The sequence below is a fragment of the Heterodontus francisci genome, chromosome 40 (genome assembly GCF_036365525.1).
Source record: "Heterodontus francisci isolate sHetFra1 chromosome 40, sHetFra1.hap1, whole genome shotgun sequence".
NCBI lineage: Eukaryota > Metazoa > Chordata > Chondrichthyes > Heterodontiformes > Heterodontidae > Heterodontus > Heterodontus francisci.
In genome coordinates, this window is record NC_090410.1 from 13,306,335 (window position 1) to 13,326,559 (window position 20,225).

At 46.7% G+C, this 20,225-nt stretch overlaps 1 protein-coding gene across 2 annotated transcripts in view; it reads left to right on the plus strand.

The window, feature by feature from the left end:
* LOC137353101 (mitogen-activated protein kinase kinase kinase kinase 5-like) overlaps window positions 1-20,225 on the plus strand; it is a 143,546-nt gene that overhangs the window by 118,006 nt on the left and 5,315 nt on the right. For both annotated transcript variants that reach the window (XM_068019088.1, XM_068019089.1), the window contains exons 20-30: window positions 2,027-2,068; window positions 3,331-3,415; window positions 3,539-3,618; window positions 4,216-4,276; window positions 6,357-6,462; window positions 8,559-8,617; window positions 9,735-9,838; window positions 12,053-12,230; window positions 14,497-14,565; window positions 16,061-16,153; window positions 17,132-17,202. In XM_068019088.1, coding sequence (XP_067875189.1) covers window positions 2,027-2,068; window positions 3,331-3,415; window positions 3,539-3,618; window positions 4,216-4,276; window positions 6,357-6,462; window positions 8,559-8,617; window positions 9,735-9,838; window positions 12,053-12,230; window positions 14,497-14,565; window positions 16,061-16,153; window positions 17,132-17,202 — 948 coding nt within the window. The remainder of the gene's footprint in view (window positions 1-2,026; window positions 2,069-3,330; window positions 3,416-3,538; window positions 3,619-4,215; window positions 4,277-6,356; window positions 6,463-8,558; window positions 8,618-9,734; window positions 9,839-12,052; window positions 12,231-14,496; window positions 14,566-16,060; window positions 16,154-17,131; window positions 17,203-20,225) is intronic.

Sequence of the window (20,225 nt, forward strand, 5' to 3'; positions counted from 1 at the left end):
ACCAAGAGGTCTGTATGGCGTCTACGGGGCTGCATGCTTAAACAAGGAATTAAATATTTAATAATAAGATAATGAAGCTGTGTGTGTGTGGGTCTGATCCTGAAGTGAAGCTGAGGACCTCAATGTCAATCTTAGACCAAACCCAAACCAGCCTGTTTGATAGTGAGGTGGGTTCAGTCTTTCCCATGACCCTAAAACAGGATCACCATCAGAAAGTGTCCTGAGCTAGGAATTCCCTGACAGTGATCTGCGTTTGAAAGAAATTTAAAAATTGCAATTTTTTAAAATGCTTTTTTTCATGGGACGTGGGCATCACTGGCGAGGCCAGCATTTGTTGCCGATCCCTAATTGCCCTTGACAACTGAGCAGCTTGCTCGGCCATTTCAGAGGGCAGTTGAGAGTCGACCACATCGCTGTGGGTCCGGAGTCACATGTAGGCCAGACCGGGTAAGGACGGCAGATTTCCTTTGTGAATCAGATGGGTTTTTATGACAATCGATAGTTTCATGGCACGATTTACTGAGACTGGCTTTCAATTCCAGATTTTTATTGATGAATTGGATTTTAAATTCTACCAGCTGCTATGCTGGGATTATAACCCTTGTCCCCAGGGAATTAGCCTGGGCCTCTGGATTACTAGTTTAGTGACATTACGAGTAAGCCACTGTCTTCTGCGGCGCCTATTAAAACCACAGGATGTCTCAATGCACTTTACAGCCAATGAAGTCCTTTTTGCTGTAATGTAGGAAACGCATAGCAAGATCCCGCAACAACAATGTGAAAATGACCAGATAATCTGTCTTTACTGATGCTGGTTGAGGAAGCAATATTGGCCAGGACACTGGGGAGAGCTCCCCAGCTGCGTTTCTATCCATCTGAGAAGGCAAACAGGGCCTCAGTTGAACATCACACCTAAAAGACAGCGCCTCCAACAGTGCAGGACTGGAAGCATCAGCCTTGAACTCATGAACATCTGACCTAGTTGTAAGAGTACACCCACTGGTCCACGGTTGACACAACTTCAAAGCTGCTGGGCTGTCACAGAGAAGATGTGAGAATATAAGATCTAATGTGAGGAACCCATTCACTGTTGGGTTTTGTACTTAAGGGAGATGGTGGCAAAATGGTAATGCTGCTGAACTAGTAATCCAGAGGCCCAGGCTGATGCCCTGGGGACGCAGGTTTAAATTAATTAGTAAAAACCTGGAATTGAAAGCTAGTCTCAGTAATGGTGCCATGACACTATCATTGATTGTCGTAAAAACCCATCTGGTTCACTCACGTCCTTTAGGGAAGGAAATCTGCCGTCCTTACCTGGTCTGGCCTACATGTGACTCCAGACCCCCAGCAATGTGGTCGACTCTTAACTGCCCTCCGAAATGGCCTAGCAAGGCACTCAGTTGTCAAATCAAGCATTGTGTAGGTGAAGCTAGCAGCTGAGGTGAATGGCCAGTGAATCCTTTCCACTGTTGAATCCTTTGCTCGCCCTCTGGGACCGATTTTCCTTCCTCATCCAACGTCACTAAAAACAGATGATTTGGTCATTATCCCATTGCTGTTTGTGGGATCTTGCTGTGTGCAAATTGGCCACTGTGTCGGTTACATTATAACCGTGGCTACACTTCAAAAGTGCTTCATTGGCTGTAAAGCACTCTGGGAATGTCATGAAAGGTGCTATATAAACGCAAGTTTTTTCTTCATTCTTTCCTGGAGTGAGGATTGAGTGTCGAACTTCCTTGCTCAGGGGTTGAGTCTTACTGGCTCGAGCCAAGCTAGCGCTGCCTTTCATCCCATCTGCTGTTTGATGGGAATCAGACGGTCACGAGCTCAGAGTCTTGGATCTCGTTCCACTCCTGATCCCACGATGGAGACCGTGTGTCCAGGTGGTCAGTCAGATTCGCACTCCGCTGTGCTGGGCTCTGCAGGCTCCAGTGTTCGTTTGCTCTCTCGAGCGCGGGAATGGGGAGTGGTGGGGGAAGGGCAAAACTGTGTGGACAACGTCAATGAGAATTCTTTTGTCTTTCAGGTACCTCCTGATACCGAAGTTCCCTCTGTTCAACAAGTGCAGGTGAGCGACATCCAGAAACATTGCAACTGTGGGCTGCTGGATAGGAGATTACTGGGGATGAGGTGGTGGGAGGTGTGGTGTGGGAGACAGGAGGGGGTGGGTCTCACTCCTGTGTAGGGTGGGAGGGGGGTAAGGGCTTACCCCATGTAGGGAGGGGACGGGTCAGGGGTCTCTAGGTTTGCTACTACCTCTGTGAGGGCTGGAATAGTTCTGGGCGATGTAGAATCTGTGGATCTGACTCCCTGTAAGGGCTGGGTTTGGGGAAGTGTCTGTGGGTTTGGTATTAACTTGCTATAGGGCTGCAGTGGTGTGGATTGGTTGACTGTGTAGGGTGCGATGGGGTCTCTGCATTTGGGAGCTTTTCTTTTATTTGTTTCATGGGATTTGGCATCGCTGGCTAGGCCAGCATTTATTGCCCATCCCTAATTGCCCCTGAGAAAGTGACAGTGAGCTGCCTTCTTGAACCACTGCAGTCCATGTGGTGTAGGTACTGTTAGGAAGGCAGTTCCAGGATTTTGACCCAGCGACAGTGAAGGAACGGTGATATAGTTCCAAGTCAGGATGGTGTGTGGCTTGGAGGGGAACTTGCAGGTGGTGGTGTTCCCATGCGTCTGCTGCCCTTGTCCTTCTACGTGGTAGAGGTCGAGGGTTTGGAAGGTCAGGCTGTTTCTTGACCAGTCTGTGGGACAGCTCTCCCAATTTTGTCACGAGCCCCAGATGTTAGTAAGGAGGACTTTGCAGGGTCGACAGGGCTGCGTTTGCTCTTGTCGGTTCCAGATGCCAGGTGGTCTGTCCAGTTTCATTCTTGGGCTGCATAGTGGTTTGATACAACTGAGTGGCTTGCTAGGCCATTTCAGAGTCAACCACATTGCTGTGGGTCTGGAGTCACATGTAGGCCAGACCGGGTAAGGATGGCAGATTTCCTTCCCGAAAGGACGTTAGTGAACCAGATGGATTTTTACAATAATCGACAATGGTTTCATGGTCACCATTAGACTAGCTTTTAATTCCAGATTTTTATTAATTGAATTCAAATTTCACTATCGGCCGTGGTGGGAGTCGACCCCATGTTCCCATAATATTAGCCTCTGAAATAATAGTCCCATGACATTACCACTACGCCATCGCCTTCTGATTGGTCATTAATGCTGAAGCCAAGTAGAATGTCTAATGTAACTGCCCCGCCCCAACCCCGGAAAAGTGCCAGCCATCTGACTGGCTTCTTGTTGTACCCTGTCTAACCCGGAAACTGTCTGTTTCAGGTGGAGGTCCCATTAGTGAAAGTGTTTAACGGCTGCCCTCTGAAGATTAACTGCGTAACCTCATGGATTCACCCCAACACCAAAGGTAACTTCTCATAAATAGCGTGTAGGCCAGCATGTTGCAGTAATATTGGGAGTGACAGTGAATTAGGTGGCGTTGTGGAATTCAGTGATGACCGCAGATCTCTCATCGATATTTGTTTTACAGCCAAGCACCTGATTTTAGGGTCAGAGGAAGGAATTTATACCCTGAATCTAAATGAGCTGCAGGAAGCCATATTGGAACAGGTAAGGCTAGATCTGCGTACTCACTGCCCTCACCTACACACATGTGTGCAACACACGCAGATACACACTAACCTGATCAATATACAAAGATAAATTCATTCACATGGATGTGCATGCACAATTGCATTTGTGATTATTAACTATGTGTATTAACTGTCTGTGTGTGACCCATGTGCACATGTGACCCATGTACATTTTACCTATGTATGTTCAAACTGTGTGCATGTTGCTTGTGCATATGTAAAACCTGTGTGTGTGGCCTGTGTACCTGTTTTCTGTCTGTGCATGTTGCCTGTATGCATGTGTGAATCTGTGCTAGTATATTTGTGTGCATTTTACTGGGGTGCATGCTGCTTATATCTGTCTGCATTACCTGTGTTTGTGCTACCTGTGTCTATCTGTTACCTGTGCATTGCCTGTATCTGTGTGTTACCTGTGTCTATCTGTTACCTGTGCATTGCCTGTATCTGTGTGTTACCTGTGTCCATATGTTACCTGCGTGCATTAGCTGTATCTGTGTGTTACCTGTGCCCGTGTGTTCTCTGTATGTAACTGTGGTCTCTGGCTGCCACTTGACTCCTGTTTCTTGTCCCTCAGTTGTATCCAGGGCGTTGCACTTGGATTTACGTCATCAGTAATATATTAATCAGCATATCAGGTAAGAATAACCTCACACTGAGCCTTGCTTTAACTCACCCTTCAAACTAACATTACAAAAACTGACAAACTTCAATTTTGGGAAGGGTGTGTGGGGGCATGAACTATAATTTGGGGTTGTGTTCACTCTCAGAACCTCCCCCATCATTAACAAACCTACCGGGAGCTCTTAAAATTCCGAAGGAGCATTGTTTCACAATGGAGAATGTTAATTCAATGCCCCTATTCTGAAATAAGTGCTGGACTAGCCAGCGATGCCCACATCCCATGAGCGAGTAAAAAAGAACTTCAGTCTCTCCGCGTAACAAAGTCCCTCATTCTTGATACCTTTCTAGTAATTCATCTCTACACCTTCTTTACACCTTTCCCAAAGCATGGTCCCCAGAATTGAGTACAACACTTCTGCTGGAGCCTAACCAGTGATTTGTAAAGGTTTAGCATAACTTCCTGGCTTTTATACTCGATGCCTCTGTAAAGCCAAGTGTTTCATATGTTTTTTTTTCAACAGCTTTCTCAACTTGTCCTGCCAGCTTCAATATTTGTGCGCATATTTCCCCAGGTCTCTCTGTTCCTGCACCCTCTTGAAAACTGTACCATTTAGTATATACAGCCTCTACTCATTCTTCCTACCAAAACCTATAACTTCATACTTCTTTGCATTAAACTCTATTGGCCATTTGTCTGCCCATTTCACCAGTCTCTGTTTTCCTGTCTGTCCCTCTCCTCCTTACTGTTTACTACATTTCAGAGTGTTGTGACATCTGCAAACTTTGAAATTATGCCCCATATACCTAAATCCAGGTCATTAATATATATCAAAAACAGCATTGATCCGAATACCGACCATTGGGGGACGCCACTGTATACTTCCCTCCAGTCTGAAAAAAACAGCCATTCACCACTGCTTTCTGTCACTTAGCCAATTTTGTATCCACACAGTCGCTGCCCCTTTAGTCCCATGCACTTTAACATAGAACATAGGACATATTTTGGAAGGTCGAGTTTGAATGCGGAATACAGGCTTAAAGACAGGATTCTTGGTAGTGTGGAGGAACAGAGGGATCTTGGGGTCCATATCCATAGATCGCTCAAAGTTGCCACCCAAGTTGATAGGGTTGTTAAGAAGTCGTATGGTGTGTTGGCTTTCATTAACAGGGGGATTGAGTTTAAGAGCCGCGAGGTTATGCTGCAGCTCTATAAGGCCCTGGTTCGACCACACTTGGAATATTGTGTTCAGTTCTGGTCGCCTCATTATAGGAAGGATGTGGAAGCTTTAGAGAGGGTGCAGAGGAGATTTACCAGGATGCTGCCTGGACTGGAGGGCATGTCCTACGAAGAAAGATTGAGGGAGCTAGGGCTTTTCTCATTGGAGCGAAGAAGGATGAGAGGTGACTTGATAGAGGTGTACAAGATGATGAGAGGCATAGATAAGAGTGGATAGCCAGAGACTTTTTCCCACGGTGGAAAGGGCTATCACCAGGGGGCATAATTTTAAGGTGATTGGAGGAAGGTTTCGGGGAGATGTCAGAGGTAGGTTCTTTACACAGAGTGGTGAGTGCGTGGAATGTGCTGCCAGCGGTGGTAGTAGAAGCAGATACATTAGGGGCATTTAAGCGACTCTTGGATAGGTACATGGATGATAGTAGAATGAAGGGTAGGTAGTTAGTTTGATCTTAGAGTAGGTTAAAGGTTCGGCACAACATCGTGGGCCGAAGGGCCTGTACTGTGCTGTACTGTTCTATGTTCTAAATCTGAGCTGGCTGTGATTTATTTTTAAACTATTGTTGTGGGGAGGGAGAGGTGGAGGTGAGAGGGAGAGCATTGGAAGAAGAAAACAAAGATTAACCATCTCTCATGGAGAGGAGCTCCTCACTCCCTGTTCCAGGTTGCTTCCAAACCGAGGTTAATGAATGTTGGTGGTCATCTATTTATTACCAGGCTATCTGAAGCTCTCTTCCTTTTTCCCTTTGTAGGGGGAGGGTGAAGGGGCGGGGGCAGCAGCAGATCCATAACTTTCTCTGAGATGTTAGCTTAATGCCAATGCCGGGGGGGACATTAACGCGACTCACTTGTTCTTCCAGGGAAGACACTGCAGCTACACTCACACAGCCTGCTGGGACTGTACGAACAGGCCAAGAAGGAGCAGAGGTCAATGGTTCACATTCCAACACACCGACTCTTACCCAGGTAAGGCCAAACTGAACCGAGACATTAACTCCACGCCAAATTGTAACCGTGGGATCAGCACTTGGAGCCAAACTTCACGCTCTTTTGTCCTGGCTGTTAGCAGGCTAGGTGCTCCTCACCTGTACCTACCAGCGATGAGGCCTCCACTTCGACATCAGGGAGATTTCATGCCCATTACCATCACCAAGTCCCCCACAACCATCAATATCCTGTGGGTCACTATTGACCAGAAACTCAACTGCATCATTCATGTAAATGCCATGGCTACCAGAGCAGCTCAAAGGCTGGGAATTCTGCGGCAAATGACTCACCTCCTGATTCCTCAAAGCCGATCCACTGCTTACAAGCTTTAAGTCAGGAGTGTGATGGAATACTCTCCACTTGCCTGGATGTGTGCAGCTCCAACAACACTCAAGAAGCTCGACACCATCCAGGTCAAAGCAGCCCACTTGATTGGCACCCCATCCACAAACATTCACTCCCTCCACCACTGGTGCAACATGACTGCAATGGATACCGTATACAAAATGCACTGCAGCAACTCACCAAGGCTTCTTTGACAGCACCTCCCAAACCCGGAACCTCTACCCTCTAGAAAGACAAGGGCAGCAGAGGCATGGGGACACCACCGCCTGCAATTTCCCCTCCACCATCCCAACTAGGACATATATCACCATATCTTCATTGTTACTGGGTCATAGACAGGTGGAAGCACCTTTGCCACACGGCCTGCAGCCGTTCAGGAAGGCAGCCCACCACCACCACCTTCTGAAGGGCAACTGGCAATGGACAATAAATTTTGCCCTTTTCAGCGATGCCCATAACCTGAGAGTGATTTTAAAATAAGAAACGCTCGATTGTAACTTTTGAACAACCTTCCTGCACGCGTGGTAGAAGTGGGTTACCACGGGAACGACATTTGCGGCCGCCCCGAAGTAAACTGGTCTTCCAGTCTTTACTGCGGATCGTCAGGAGCAGCATCAATGGTTCCGTTAATCCACTTCTCCTGTCCAAATGAGACACAGGACCGCGAGCAAACCCGGCATTTCAAACAGACGTCAAAAAGCACTCGTGGCCCATCCCATAACGTGGGGGCTGGGGACTCGGGCGGGGGGGGGGGGTGGGCAAGGTGAGCGAATTCACCAAACCTTGCTCAGGAACCAACCTCGCACACCAGTCCCCCGCTAGGGCACTGGATACAATATTCTGACAATTCAGGGCTCAAAACGGGGCTGGGATCACCTCAAGATCTAGAGTGATGACCAGTGGCTGAGAGGGGTCTGAAAATTAATCTTCAATAAATTCTGACCCTCTCAGTCCCTGTTGCTACAGCAGCAAGATATTTAATTCGGACCCATTTTACCCTCTATCTCGTTCATTGCACTGTGGCCTGTTTTTATGACACTTTGCAAGTGTCCCAGTTCTAGCATTGGAAGTATTCCTGGAGGTTTCATCACATGACTTCCCACCTCCATCTGCCCCGCCCGTCAGGTCAGACAGCATTTGTTTTCTCCCCATCTCTAATTTCTTTATAATTAATAAATAAAAGTGGTGAAAGAAAATGCAAATAATGCACACTTTTCTTGCTGATTTTTCTCCTGCGTTGCTTGCAGCAGCGATCCTGGGGGTTCCAGAACAATCCTGGTGGGTTGGCACCCGACACAGTTGGCGAATGCATTTCCTAGCATAGTATAGACCAGGAGGTCCCCAGCTTTGATCGCTGGTCTGTGCTCAGTTTATTGATCTCACCAGGACAGTCACCCATACTGCAGTGCTCAGCCCATGAGGCAGGATTGATATCCACCACTCCTCTCACTGTCCAGATCCCCAGATGGAAAGGGTGCGCGTGTAGAGATCAGGATCAGGCACGGTTGTGCTGTCTCCCAATGGTTGAATAGTCTCCCATGCACTCAAGGCCGTTTCTTTCAACACATTCAACTCAACTCTTAATTTAATTGTTTCATTCAGCTCCACAGACACTGGAGACATGGTGAGGATGGTGCCATAGGGGAGAAGGCAGAGCTCTGGGTAAGGGTTGGGGCAGGCCCTGGATAAACAGTGTTGTGCTTAGACTCGTGTCTGTTTGTCTCCTGCAGGAAGAATGCAATAACCAGTAAGATTCCAGACACCAAAGGTTGCAAGAAGTGTTCTGTTGGTGAGTAAATTAGTCGGCGTACACCGACAACCCACTTCTCAACCAATAACCTCCCCTCACTCAACGTCCAACCCACCATCCAACAACCCATCCCCTCACTCCAACATCTCACTCAACTCCCCAACTCCTCATTTCAACAACCCACACTCTCACTCCAACAATAATATACCCCACACCCCTCACTGTAACACACTGTGATACACCCCACACTGTAACACTCACTAATATACCCCACACCCCTCACTGTAACACACTGTGATACACCCCACACTGTAACACTCACTAATATATCCCTCACCCCTCACTGTAACACACTGTGATACACCCCACACTGTAACACTCACTAATATATCCCTCACCCCTCACTGTAACACACTGTGATACATCCCACACTGTAACACTCACTAATATATCCCTCACCCCTCACTGTAACACACTGTGATACACCCCACACTGTAACACTCACTAATATACCCCACACCCCTCACTGTAAATCACTCTGATACACCCCACACTGTAACACTCACTAATATATCCCTCACCCCTCACTGTAAATCACTGTGATACAGCCCACACTGTAACACTCACTAATATATCCCTCACCCCTCACTGTAAATCACTCTGATACACCCCACACTGTAACACTCACTAATATATCCCTCACCCCTCACTGTAACACACTGTGATACACCCCACACTGTAACACTCACTAATATATCCCTCACCCCTCACTGTAAATCACTCTGATACACCCCACACTGTAACACTCACTAATATATCCCTCACCCCTCACTGTAAATCACTCTGATACACCCCACACTGTAACACTCACTAATATACCCCACACCCCTCACTGTAAATCACTCTGATACACCCCACACTGTAACACTCACTAATATATCCCTCACCCCTCACTGTAAATCACTCTGATACACCCCACACTGTAACACTCCCTGATATACCCCACACTCCTCACTGCAACACTCTGATATACCCTACACCCCTCACTGTAACACTGTGATGTTCCCCACACCCCTCACTGTAACACACTATGATATACCCCACACCCCTCAGTGTAACACGCTGCTGCTATTAAACCCTGTTCCTGTTTCCACAGTGCGGAACACCCCCACGGGCTGCTGCTACCTGTGTGGAGCGTTGGAGTCCAGTATCGTTCTCTTGCAGTGGTACGAGCCCATGCACAAATTCATGCTCATTAAGGTAAGTGTTCGCACAGTCCTCCTTGTCACTATTTGCTGTCAGTCAGTGTCGGACAGTGAGTGAGCTGAAGACATAGTGGTCATCGGTTGATTCCCTGCAGGCCAGACACAGAGGTCCTTCTCTCCTCGACATTCAGAGGTTTGCAGGCTATCCTCTGGGTGTGGGAATCCAGAACAAGGGGGTCACACCCTTAAAGTTAGAAAAAAAGGCCATTTAGGAGTGAAATCTGGGGGCACTTTTTCACCCAAAGGGTAGCGGAAATCTGGAACTCACTCCCCAATCGGCTGCGGATGCTATGGGGTCAGCTGGAGTTTTTAACACTGATTGATCTTTGTTGGGAAGCTAAATTACCCAACTAAATTTACTAAACTAAATTAACAAAGCAGTTAAAAAGAATTAAATAAGGAAACAGGGACAAATATGCTGTCCAGCAGTAAAATGATACAAAGGGATGTTGAGCAATGGAGTTGAGGTGCAGATCAGCTACAATCTAATGGAACAGAACTGACTTGAGGGGCTGACTGGCCACCTCCTTTTCCTAATGTTGTTCTGAATGTTCTGTTTGACTGGGGATTTGCTTGAGTTCTTAGCCAAGCTGCACGATGGTGAAGGGCACGAGTTTGAGCTCCTCAGACACTTGTAAACAGTGTGAGATGCATGAACTCTTGATTCTCTGCTACATGCCTCAGTTCCTACCTCAGTCTATCATTTCCCCAATTTGCAAGCCAGCTGTGACATTACAGAGCCGCGTAGCTTCCTCAGGGCTCCAAGGGTTAGTTTAATGAGGAGCGATGACATAAACTAGCCTTGTATTCCCTGGAATATATTTGTTAAGTGGTGATTTGACTGAGATTTTTAGGATTTCGAAAGGAAATGATAGGCTAGATAGAAATATTTTTTGCTGGTGTCGGAGTCTAGGACAAGGGAGTGTAAGCTTAAAGTCAAAGCCCAGGCCATTCAGGAGAGAAGTTGGGAAACATTTCTTCAAAGGGTGATAGAGGTGTGGAACTCTCTCCCACAATAAGCAGTCAATGCTGGTTCAGTTAAATCATTTTAAATCTGAGATTGACAGCTTTTCCCAGCCAAGGTGGGTAAATGGAGTTACGATACAGATCAGCCATGATCTCAATGAATAGCAGAGCCGTCTCAAGGAGCTGGATGGCCTCCTCCTGCTCCTATGTATCTGGGTCAAGTGACCCATTTCAGGCCAATTGGGAGTTGCTTTGGCCCTCGGGAGATTAGCCTGGGACAGGCCAAGCTCATTCCGCTTGGTTGAGAGGAGACTTTCTGTCCCATCAGTCTGGGCATAGTTTTGAACTCCTGTGCTAGAGGTGAAAGGTTAGAGGCCTGGTCCACTGCACCACCCAGGCCCAATGAATGATGAAGATATCTGTCCCCCTCCTACCTCTGTCAGAGAGGGTGAGCCCCCTGTTCCCGACCTCTTCCCAGTACCTGGGCATCAGGGCTGTTGGAGTCTCTTTGAGAAGTGAAGGCTTGAATTGTTAGTCCCCCCCCAATCTTGGACAAAATGTAACCTCCACGACTCATTTATTTTTTTTCTCCTCTTAGTTGAAATATAAAGAAATTATTTACCAAATGCAAATTAAATATCCCATTTGTGGGACTTAGGCTTGCAATTCTGATCCTGGAGGTTTATCACGTTTCCTTCCGCCTCCAACCCAGTCAAATACAGTCTTCACCCCATCACCAATATTTTTCTGACGAGTAAACAAAAGTGTTCAAAGAAATGAAAGGAAACACAATTCTTTTTGATTTTTCTCCGGGGTGTTGCTTGCAGCAGTATCCAGGAGATTAAGCTTTAATTCCTGGCAAATCTAGTGGAGGTGCCCCATGGTCCCAAAATAGCTCTTAACAGCAAGTAAGGTGTCAACTGTGGGTAGCCCTCTTAACTCTGAGTCAGAAAGTTGTGGGTTCAAATTCCACTACAGAGGCTTTCAGCACAAAATCTAGGCTGGTACTTTGGTGCAGTACTGAGGGAGTCCTACATGGTCAGAGGTGCTGTTTTTCAGATGAGCCCACGGCTTTTTACCCTCTAAGGTGGATGCAAAAGATCTGATGGCATTATTCTGAAGAAAGGGAGCTCTCCCTGGTCCCCTATACAATATTTATCCCCTGAACCCAACACCACTGAAAACAGACTGAGCTTGGGCCTATCCTCAGGCTGCCTCTAATGTTGTGTCCTTTATGTTCCAGCACTTTGACTTCCCATTGCCCAATCCCCTTCGAATTTTGGAAATGTTAGTGGTCCCAGGGCAGGAGTATCCGATGGTTTGCGTTGGAGTCAGCAAGAAATGTTCCGCCAACAAGGCTGTACAGTTCCAGACAATAAACCTCAATTCCTCTTCTTCCTGGTTCACAGACCCGGGAACAGGTGAGTTACTGTCACAGGTGTTCAGAAAAGAAGTCACGTTCCAGTTCCCCGGGCCAAAGATCGGAGCCCATGGGCACACAGCCCTTTCTGATGATACAGCCCCACCCTGTATTAAAAGACCCCAGCGCCTGATGAATATGGTAGCCTTGTGGTAATGATCCTGGCAACCCAAATGTCATTAGTTCAAATCCACATGATGAACTGAGCTCAATAAATCGAATAATTTGTGAGTTGGCACCAGATTTTCTTTTTCCAAAATATACTTCATTCATAACATTTGTTAAAAAAAATTACAAAACAATTCAAATTGGACATTTCAGGGTGCAATAGAGATCAGATTCTTTCCATACAGAACAATGAGATGCCTCGCAACTTTTGCCATTCTATTTTACATACAATGTACATTTGCATTACATACCAAAAACTTGCTCTGGTGCATACAGCCCGAGAGGTTTAACACGGCTTCCAGCCTCTTGGTATACAATGGCGGGAGGACCTTATACAGTGGTCTTTCCCCATTGAGCCTTTGCTGCGGCTGCCCCAAGCTTTAGTGCGTCCCTCAGCACGTAGTCCTGGAGCTTGGAATGTGCCAGTCTGCAACACTCGGTCATGGACAACTCTTTGCGCTGGAAGACCAGCAAGTTTCGAGCAGACCAGATCAAATGATTGTGAAAGTTGTCGCATTGTTATAAAAATCCAACTGGTTCACCAATGCCCTTCAGGGAAGAGAACTTGCTACCTCACCTAGTCTGGGTGCACTGGGTAACTCCAGTCCCACATATGCCTTTCTAAAAGACTGATAAAGAGACACCATGGCTCAGCTTGGTACCCAGAACCCATCGTCTTCTCAGCGACGTGCAGACCCATAATAACCACAGGTGACATCATGGACTTTCACTATGGATTATGGGTATTCCCCCAGTCGCACTGTTATTAGTAGGAACTTCATGATGTCACGAGAAGTTAACTTTTGCTCAAAGGGTCTGATCACGGTCTGACCCCCTGAAAAGGTCGTGCAGTGAGTGGTCAGTGAGTAAATCTAGTTCTGTGGGAAATTTTCTTTTCTAAAACGTGCTCTCCTTTTGTTAAGGGCTGCGATGAATAAAAACGCTTAACCATAAAAGGAACAAAAGGAAGCTTAGAAAACTAAATGATGTTGCTCCTGGTGTCCACTCCACACTCCAGTCCTTATGTTGCCCACTGGCCATGAAAGGTCTCAGGCGCACTGACGGACACCGCATTCTCCCTCTTCTGGGTCACTCGGGCACAGACAAGATCACGGCAGAGAGGCAGGCAGCCAGAGTGACCCCACCATGGGGTGAGGCCATTGCAGAGCATAGATGGCCACCTTGGACTACAAATACTTGTCTCGTCGGTGTTTGCCATGCCCCAGGAATAAATTTCCCATGGTACTATATTTATTCACTAACCTCTGGGGAGAGTAAGCTCACTAACTTTGAACGTGTGGCTCCTTTGGCTGTTGTTCGGTAGACTGCCCCTTTATTGCAGACTTGAACCCCTTTATTTGAAACTGGGCAACTAATGGCCACATTAAAATAGCAAAGAAATACCAGGTGGATTTCCGTCTTCACCTTCTTGGCATGAATCTGGCAGTGTGCACACCCGTGATAGAGCCTGGCTAATTTTCATCCCAGTGAAATCCGGGCAGGGTCCGTGCCAGATTATATCTTGGGCATTAAAGAGAAATGCCCACCCAGTGGTCTGCCAGCCTGAAGTTCTCAGACTTTTATTGTCACCTGCTTCTCCCATCTGTAACTGTGGCGGTACCGTTTTCATTTTTATTTTATTTTCCCCAAACCGGCGACCTCTACCGTCTAGAAGGACAAGAGCAGCAGATGCATGGGCACACCGCCACCTGCAAGTTCCCCTTCCAAGCCACACACCATCCTGACTTGGAACTATATCGCCGTTCCTTCACTGTTGCTGGGTCAGAATCCTGGAACTCCCTTCCTAACAGCACTGTTGGTGTACCTACCCCACATGGACTGCAGTGGGTCAAGAAGGCAGCTCACCACCACCTTCTCAAGGGCAATTAGGGATGGGCAATAAATGCTGGCCTGGCCAGCTTCACTCACATCCTGTGAATGATTTTAAAAAGTGCTTTGTTAAATAACACAGACAGCTTTATATGGAATGGTGCCGAGGTAAGGGCTTAGGTCATAGAGACGATCTTTTTGTGGGCTGCTTCTTGGATGTTCCTTCAAATGTAAACCAGCTGAAGTAACACCAAGCTTTCTCATTGCAGCAGCTCTTCAGGAGGAGCTTGTCCATGTGAATCAACTCAACAATGATATGGTGCTGGTGTGCATCGGCCGTAAGTACAAACACCTCGGCTGAGGTTGCGGGTTGGCCGTGGTAACCAACATAGTTGAATATTTCCCCAAGAGTGGGAGGTTGGCATATTTGGGCAGAGGCATATCCAGCTTGACGAAACAGGAGTCCCAGCAGCCTACAGGGTTGGGTTTGCCGCCCGGGTATAAATACAAACTTTGCGATTGCCCGTCTGTTATAGAAACAGCCCGATTTTTAATTCCATCGAGGGCAGTTTCGATAACGGGCAATTAATCCGCCAACTTTACCCTTGTGCAGCAAGTCAACAAGAAAATCTAGCCCATTGACTCTTTGCTACAAATAAGCTGTAAATAAAACCAGGAAGTGTTGGAAATACTCAGCAGGTCTGGCAGCATCTGTGGAGAGAAAAGCAGAATTAACGTTTCAAGTCTGTGACTTTTCATCAGAACATGGATGATAAAAGTTCTGATGAAAGGTCACAGACTTGAAACGTTAACTCTGCTTCTCTCTCCACAGATACTGCCAGACCTGCTGAGTATTTCCAGCACTTTTTGGTTTTATTTCAGATTTTCAGCATCTGCAGTATTTTGCTTTGCCCAAATAAGCCACACAGGTTCAAGATACAGGCCTTTCTGAGGGAGACTCTCCACAGGCCCTCTTTGAGGGAGACTCTCCACAGGCCCTCTTTGAGGGAGACTCTCCACAGGCCCTCTTTGAGTGAAAATCTCCTCAGGCCCCTCTGAGGGTGGCTCCCCCCAGGCCCCTCCGAGGGAGACTCTCCACAGGCCCTCTTCGAGGGAGGCTCCCACAGGCCCCTCTGAGTGAAAATCTCCACAGGTCCCCCCCGAAGAATGCTCTCCATAGCCTGCAATGAGAAGGCCGAGAATTCAACAAATGAATCTGCTTGTTCGAGGTTGAAGTGCTAAAATAATAGATCCCTGTGACATGCAGGAAATCAGGTGGGTGGTGGGAGTGGGGGGAGGTGGCGGTTCTACCACCATCAGTAGCCGCCACTTCTGGAACTTTCCGCCAGAAATGACAGCACTCATTGAAAATTCTGACCCAAATATGGGCGGACATATTTAAAGTAGGCAATGATGGAGTGACATCACACGTATTTTCTTTGATTATCACCATAGCAACAGTGGGCCTAGTAACGGCAGCATGTTACTGGCATCTGAGGTCTAGCAGGAGACACTTTAAATTTTAAATTCCTCCCCCTCCCCAAACAGTGGCAACCATTGCGGATCTTTAAATTTTATTTTCAGAGGCCTCCTCTCCATGTCTTTCTTTCCCAGTCTGGCCACACTCTACCTCAGGCTCCCAGAGACTGTAGGCCCTGAGGTGGGCCTGGAGCATCCGAATGAGGCTAACCCCAGGACAGGTGCAGTGGTCAGTGTGAGGTCAATCGAGCGGGTAGACGTCCCCCCTCCCACCTCACAGCCAGCAGCCAGGCCCTCACTGAGGAAGATCTGGGCCTTTTCCCCCAATTTAAGGAGCTTATTTTCTTTTAACAGAAAATATAAAAATTGTAAATATTCACGGATGCCTCAAGACGAATAAGGAGCTGGTCCCAGAGGTGATGTTTGATGTCCCAGTGGAATCAGTCGGTAAGGAGTTAAGAGTTATTTGAGACTTGACTATTTATAGTTTTATAAGTGCATGCTTTTTAAGGGTAATTTTGTGGGGGACTTTAGTGCTCAGGAATTAAGCACTTTCTATTTAGGATACCAAGTACTTCAGACATGGGTTAGATATAGAGTAAAGCTTCCTCTACACTGTCCCATCAAACACTCCCAGGCAATGATCCCTCTAACGTTGTTGTGCACGGCCTGCTTATTTCAATACGCAGTATCTTCACTTTTTTTGTGCGGTCGCACACGTGCAGTATCTTAAAGTGGTGCGGCTGGTGAGCAGCCTGTGTGATACCCTGACGATTGCTGGACAGCCACACATGCACGCAGATTAGAGGGGACATTGCTCCCGGGTATATATTAAAAACTTTACATCTGCATGTACTTTCCATCAGTGTTTTCCATTATAAATTATTTTGCCCCCATTATATCCATGCGAACTCGTCAAGTAATTGCACCCTCATGCAAATGGAAGGCCTGTATTGCCATCTCTGGTGGGAGGGTGTAATTACACTGCGACATGTTTAAGTAGACAATTCCCATTGTAAATGTGGACATAGCAATTTAGAATGGAAAATCTAAAAATAAGATCAGAATTACTAATAAATAATAATAGTCTTGCATGTAGCCTGAGACACTTACTTCTTGTCCCACTTTCCCTGTCACACTTCGTCGATAATGTCTCCATTGCTCTAACTTGCTCCATATGGAGTAGTTGAGGTGAGTAGCATAGATGCAATTGAGGGGAAGCTAGATAAATACATGAGGGAGAAAGGAATAGAAGGATATGAAGTAGGGGGAGAGGAGGCTCGTGTGGCGCATAAACACCAGCATGTACCAGTTGGGCTGAATGGCCTGTTTCTGTGCTATAGATTCTATGTATTATGCCGTGAGCAATGCCACAGGTAGTCTGCTAGTATTTGTACCGTATGTGCTTTCTCTTCCCTCGTCCAGTCTGCTTCTCTGACAGCGTCCTGGGATTTTGGAAACACGGGATGCAGCGGAAGAGTTTCAGGTCCTGTGAGGTGAGCGGAGTTTTGTTTCAATTGCTCAGTCAGATGCTGATCGCCAAGAAACAAGGGAGACATTCAAGTAAGGCAGAAGCTGACGCCCAGTGTCAGAGTCGGAGGTACAAGGAAAGAGCTAGGAAGCAGGTTTCTGAGAGGTGATCTTAGAATCATACAATGCAGAAGGAGGCTATTCAGTGCATCATGCCTGGGCCAGTTCTTTGAAAGAGCTATCCAATTCATTATGAAAGAGCTATTAATTTTATAGTGAACCTAATGAGCAAGAGTAGGCCATTCAGCCCTTCGAGCATGCTCTGCCACTCAATAAGATCATGGCCAATCTTCTACATCAACTCTACCTTTCTGTGTTATCCCCATACCGCTTGATTCCTTTAGTTTCCAAACATCTATCCATCTCAGCCTTGAATATATTCAGTAACTGAGCTTCCACTTCTCGGGGTATCGAATTCCAAAGATGAGTGAAGAAATTTCTTCGCATCGCAGAACCTCAAAAATCCTTTGACAGCACCTTCCAAACCCGCGACCGCTACCACCTAGAAGGACAAGGGCAGCAGATGCATGGGAACACCACCACCTGCAAGTTCCCCTCCAAGCCACACACCATCCTGACTTGGAAATATATCGCCGTTCCTTCACTGTCACTGGGTCAAAATCCTGGAACTCCCTCCCTAACAGCACTGTGGGTGTACCTACACCCTAAGTACTGCAGCGGTTCAAGAAGGCAATTCACCACAAACTTCTCAGGGGCAATTGGGGATGGGCAAGAAATGCTGGCCAAGCCAGCGATGCCCACATTCCACAAACGATAAAATAAAAGAAAACGGCTGATCCCCTATCCTCAGACTATGTTGTAACCTGTGCTCTAGACTCTCCAGCCAGCAGAAACAGCATCTACCCTGTCAAACAGTCTAGGAATTTTATGCATTTCAATGCAATCACCTCTCATTCTTCTAAACACCAGAAAATATAGGCCCATTCTACTCAATCTCTCCTCATAGGACAACCCTTTCATCCCAGGAATCAATCCAGTGGACCTTCATTGCACTCTCTCTAAGGCAAGTACATCCTTCCTCAGGTACGGAGACCAAAACTGTATACAGTACTCCACCAATACCCCATACAATTGCAGCAAGACTTCCTTACTCTTATACTCCAATCCCTTTGCAATGAACACTAACATTCCATTTGCCTTCAGAATTGCTTGCTGTGCCTGCATGTTAAACCTCTGTGCTTCATGTACAAGGACATCCAACTCCTTCTAAACACCAAAATTTAGTAGTTTCCCACCATTTAAAAAATGTTTTGTTTTTCTTATTTTTCCTATCAAAGTGGATTTTTCCCACATTATACTTCATCTACCAGCTTCTTGCCCACTCACTTAAACTGACAATATCCCTTTGCAGCTCCTTTGTGTGTGGTATATAAAGGGCATAGGAAAAGTTGACCCTACACATTTAAATTAAACTGATGAAGTAAAACTAGGTACCGGAGCTCAAACTAGAGAAGGGAAATTTTAAGACTGAAATCAGGAAATGCTTCTTCACAGAAAGTGTAATCGGCAAAAGGAAGAAGTTTCCAGATACAGAGGTGGAGGCAAAAATAACTGCAGTAATTTAAGAATTTCTTGTGGCGGGGCATGACTAAATGGGGCTAAAAGGGCTCAACTATGAGGACATGTATACTCTAGACTTGTATTCCCTTCATTATCGGAGATGAATGGTCAATTAATTGAGATGTTTAGGATGAATAAAGGATTTGACAGGGTAGATAGAGAGAAACTATTTAGTCTGGTGGGGGAATCCAGAACAAAAAGGGGCAAAACCTTAAAATTAGAGCTAGGTTATTTGGAATCATGTCGGGAAGCACTTCTTCACACGAAGGGTCGCTAAAATCCAGAAATCAATCCCACAAAAAGCTGCTGATCTTGGGAGGGTGGGAGTGGGGGGTGCAATTGGAAATTTCAAAGCTGGGATTGATAGGATTTTTGTTAAGCAGGATAATATGGGATGTCGACCCAAGCTGGATAAATGGAATTGAGAGAAACCAGATCTAACTGAATGGTGGAACAGGCTCAATGGCCCATTGCAGTTCCGATGGAGGTTCTGCTCCACAGAAGGGGACGGGGCAGCAGATAAATTTCGGCTTTTTTGTTTTCCTTGAGGACTGTGGGTCTTCCCAGGACCAGACCGACGGAATCAGATTTGTTGGCCCTGTTTCTTCAAACTATGTGATGCCTCTTGTTCAGCGATGGTGAACACCTGGTTAAATAACTCCATGGAAATTAAACTGCTTGTGGTTTCCTCAGCGACAGACACTGGCCATAGGCTGTTGTCGCAAACAGGGCTTGACCTCCAAGTTTCACTCAAATAGAATAATTTGAATCACAACCTAGTAAATTTGAGCACTCACAGGAGGAAACCTATCATGTCAGCATCTATAACTGGGTGTGTTCACTGCCAGTGGTGCCATAATCTCATGTACATGCTCAATGTACGAACACAGGCTGTTCAGTCACAACAAGCAGTGGTGAGTCACTGCAGAGGGGAGAGCGGTGAGTTGAGAGGGACAATGGGACAGAGGTGTGGAGAAGGGTGTGGTAAGCAGAGGGGAGAGAGGTGTGAAGGGCAATGGGAGAGGGTCAGGATGAGAGGGGAGTGGGGAAGGGGGAGAGAGGTGTGGAGAGGGCAATGGGAAAGGGACAGGGGTGAGTGGAGATAAGTACATAAGAAATACAAGGAGTCGACCATATGGCCCATTGAGCCTGCTCCGCATTCAATACGATCATGGCTGATCTTAGGTTTCAACTCCACTTTCCCCAGATCCCTTGATTTCCTGTGGGGAATTCAATGATGGAGCATCCACAACCCTCTGGGGTAGAGAATTCCAAATATAAGGGGAGGCAGTGGCGTAGTGGTATGGTCACTGGACTAGTAGGCCAGAGACCCAGGGTATTGCTCTGGGGACATGGGTTCAAATCCCACCACAGCAGAAGGTGGAATTTGAATTCAATTAATAAATCT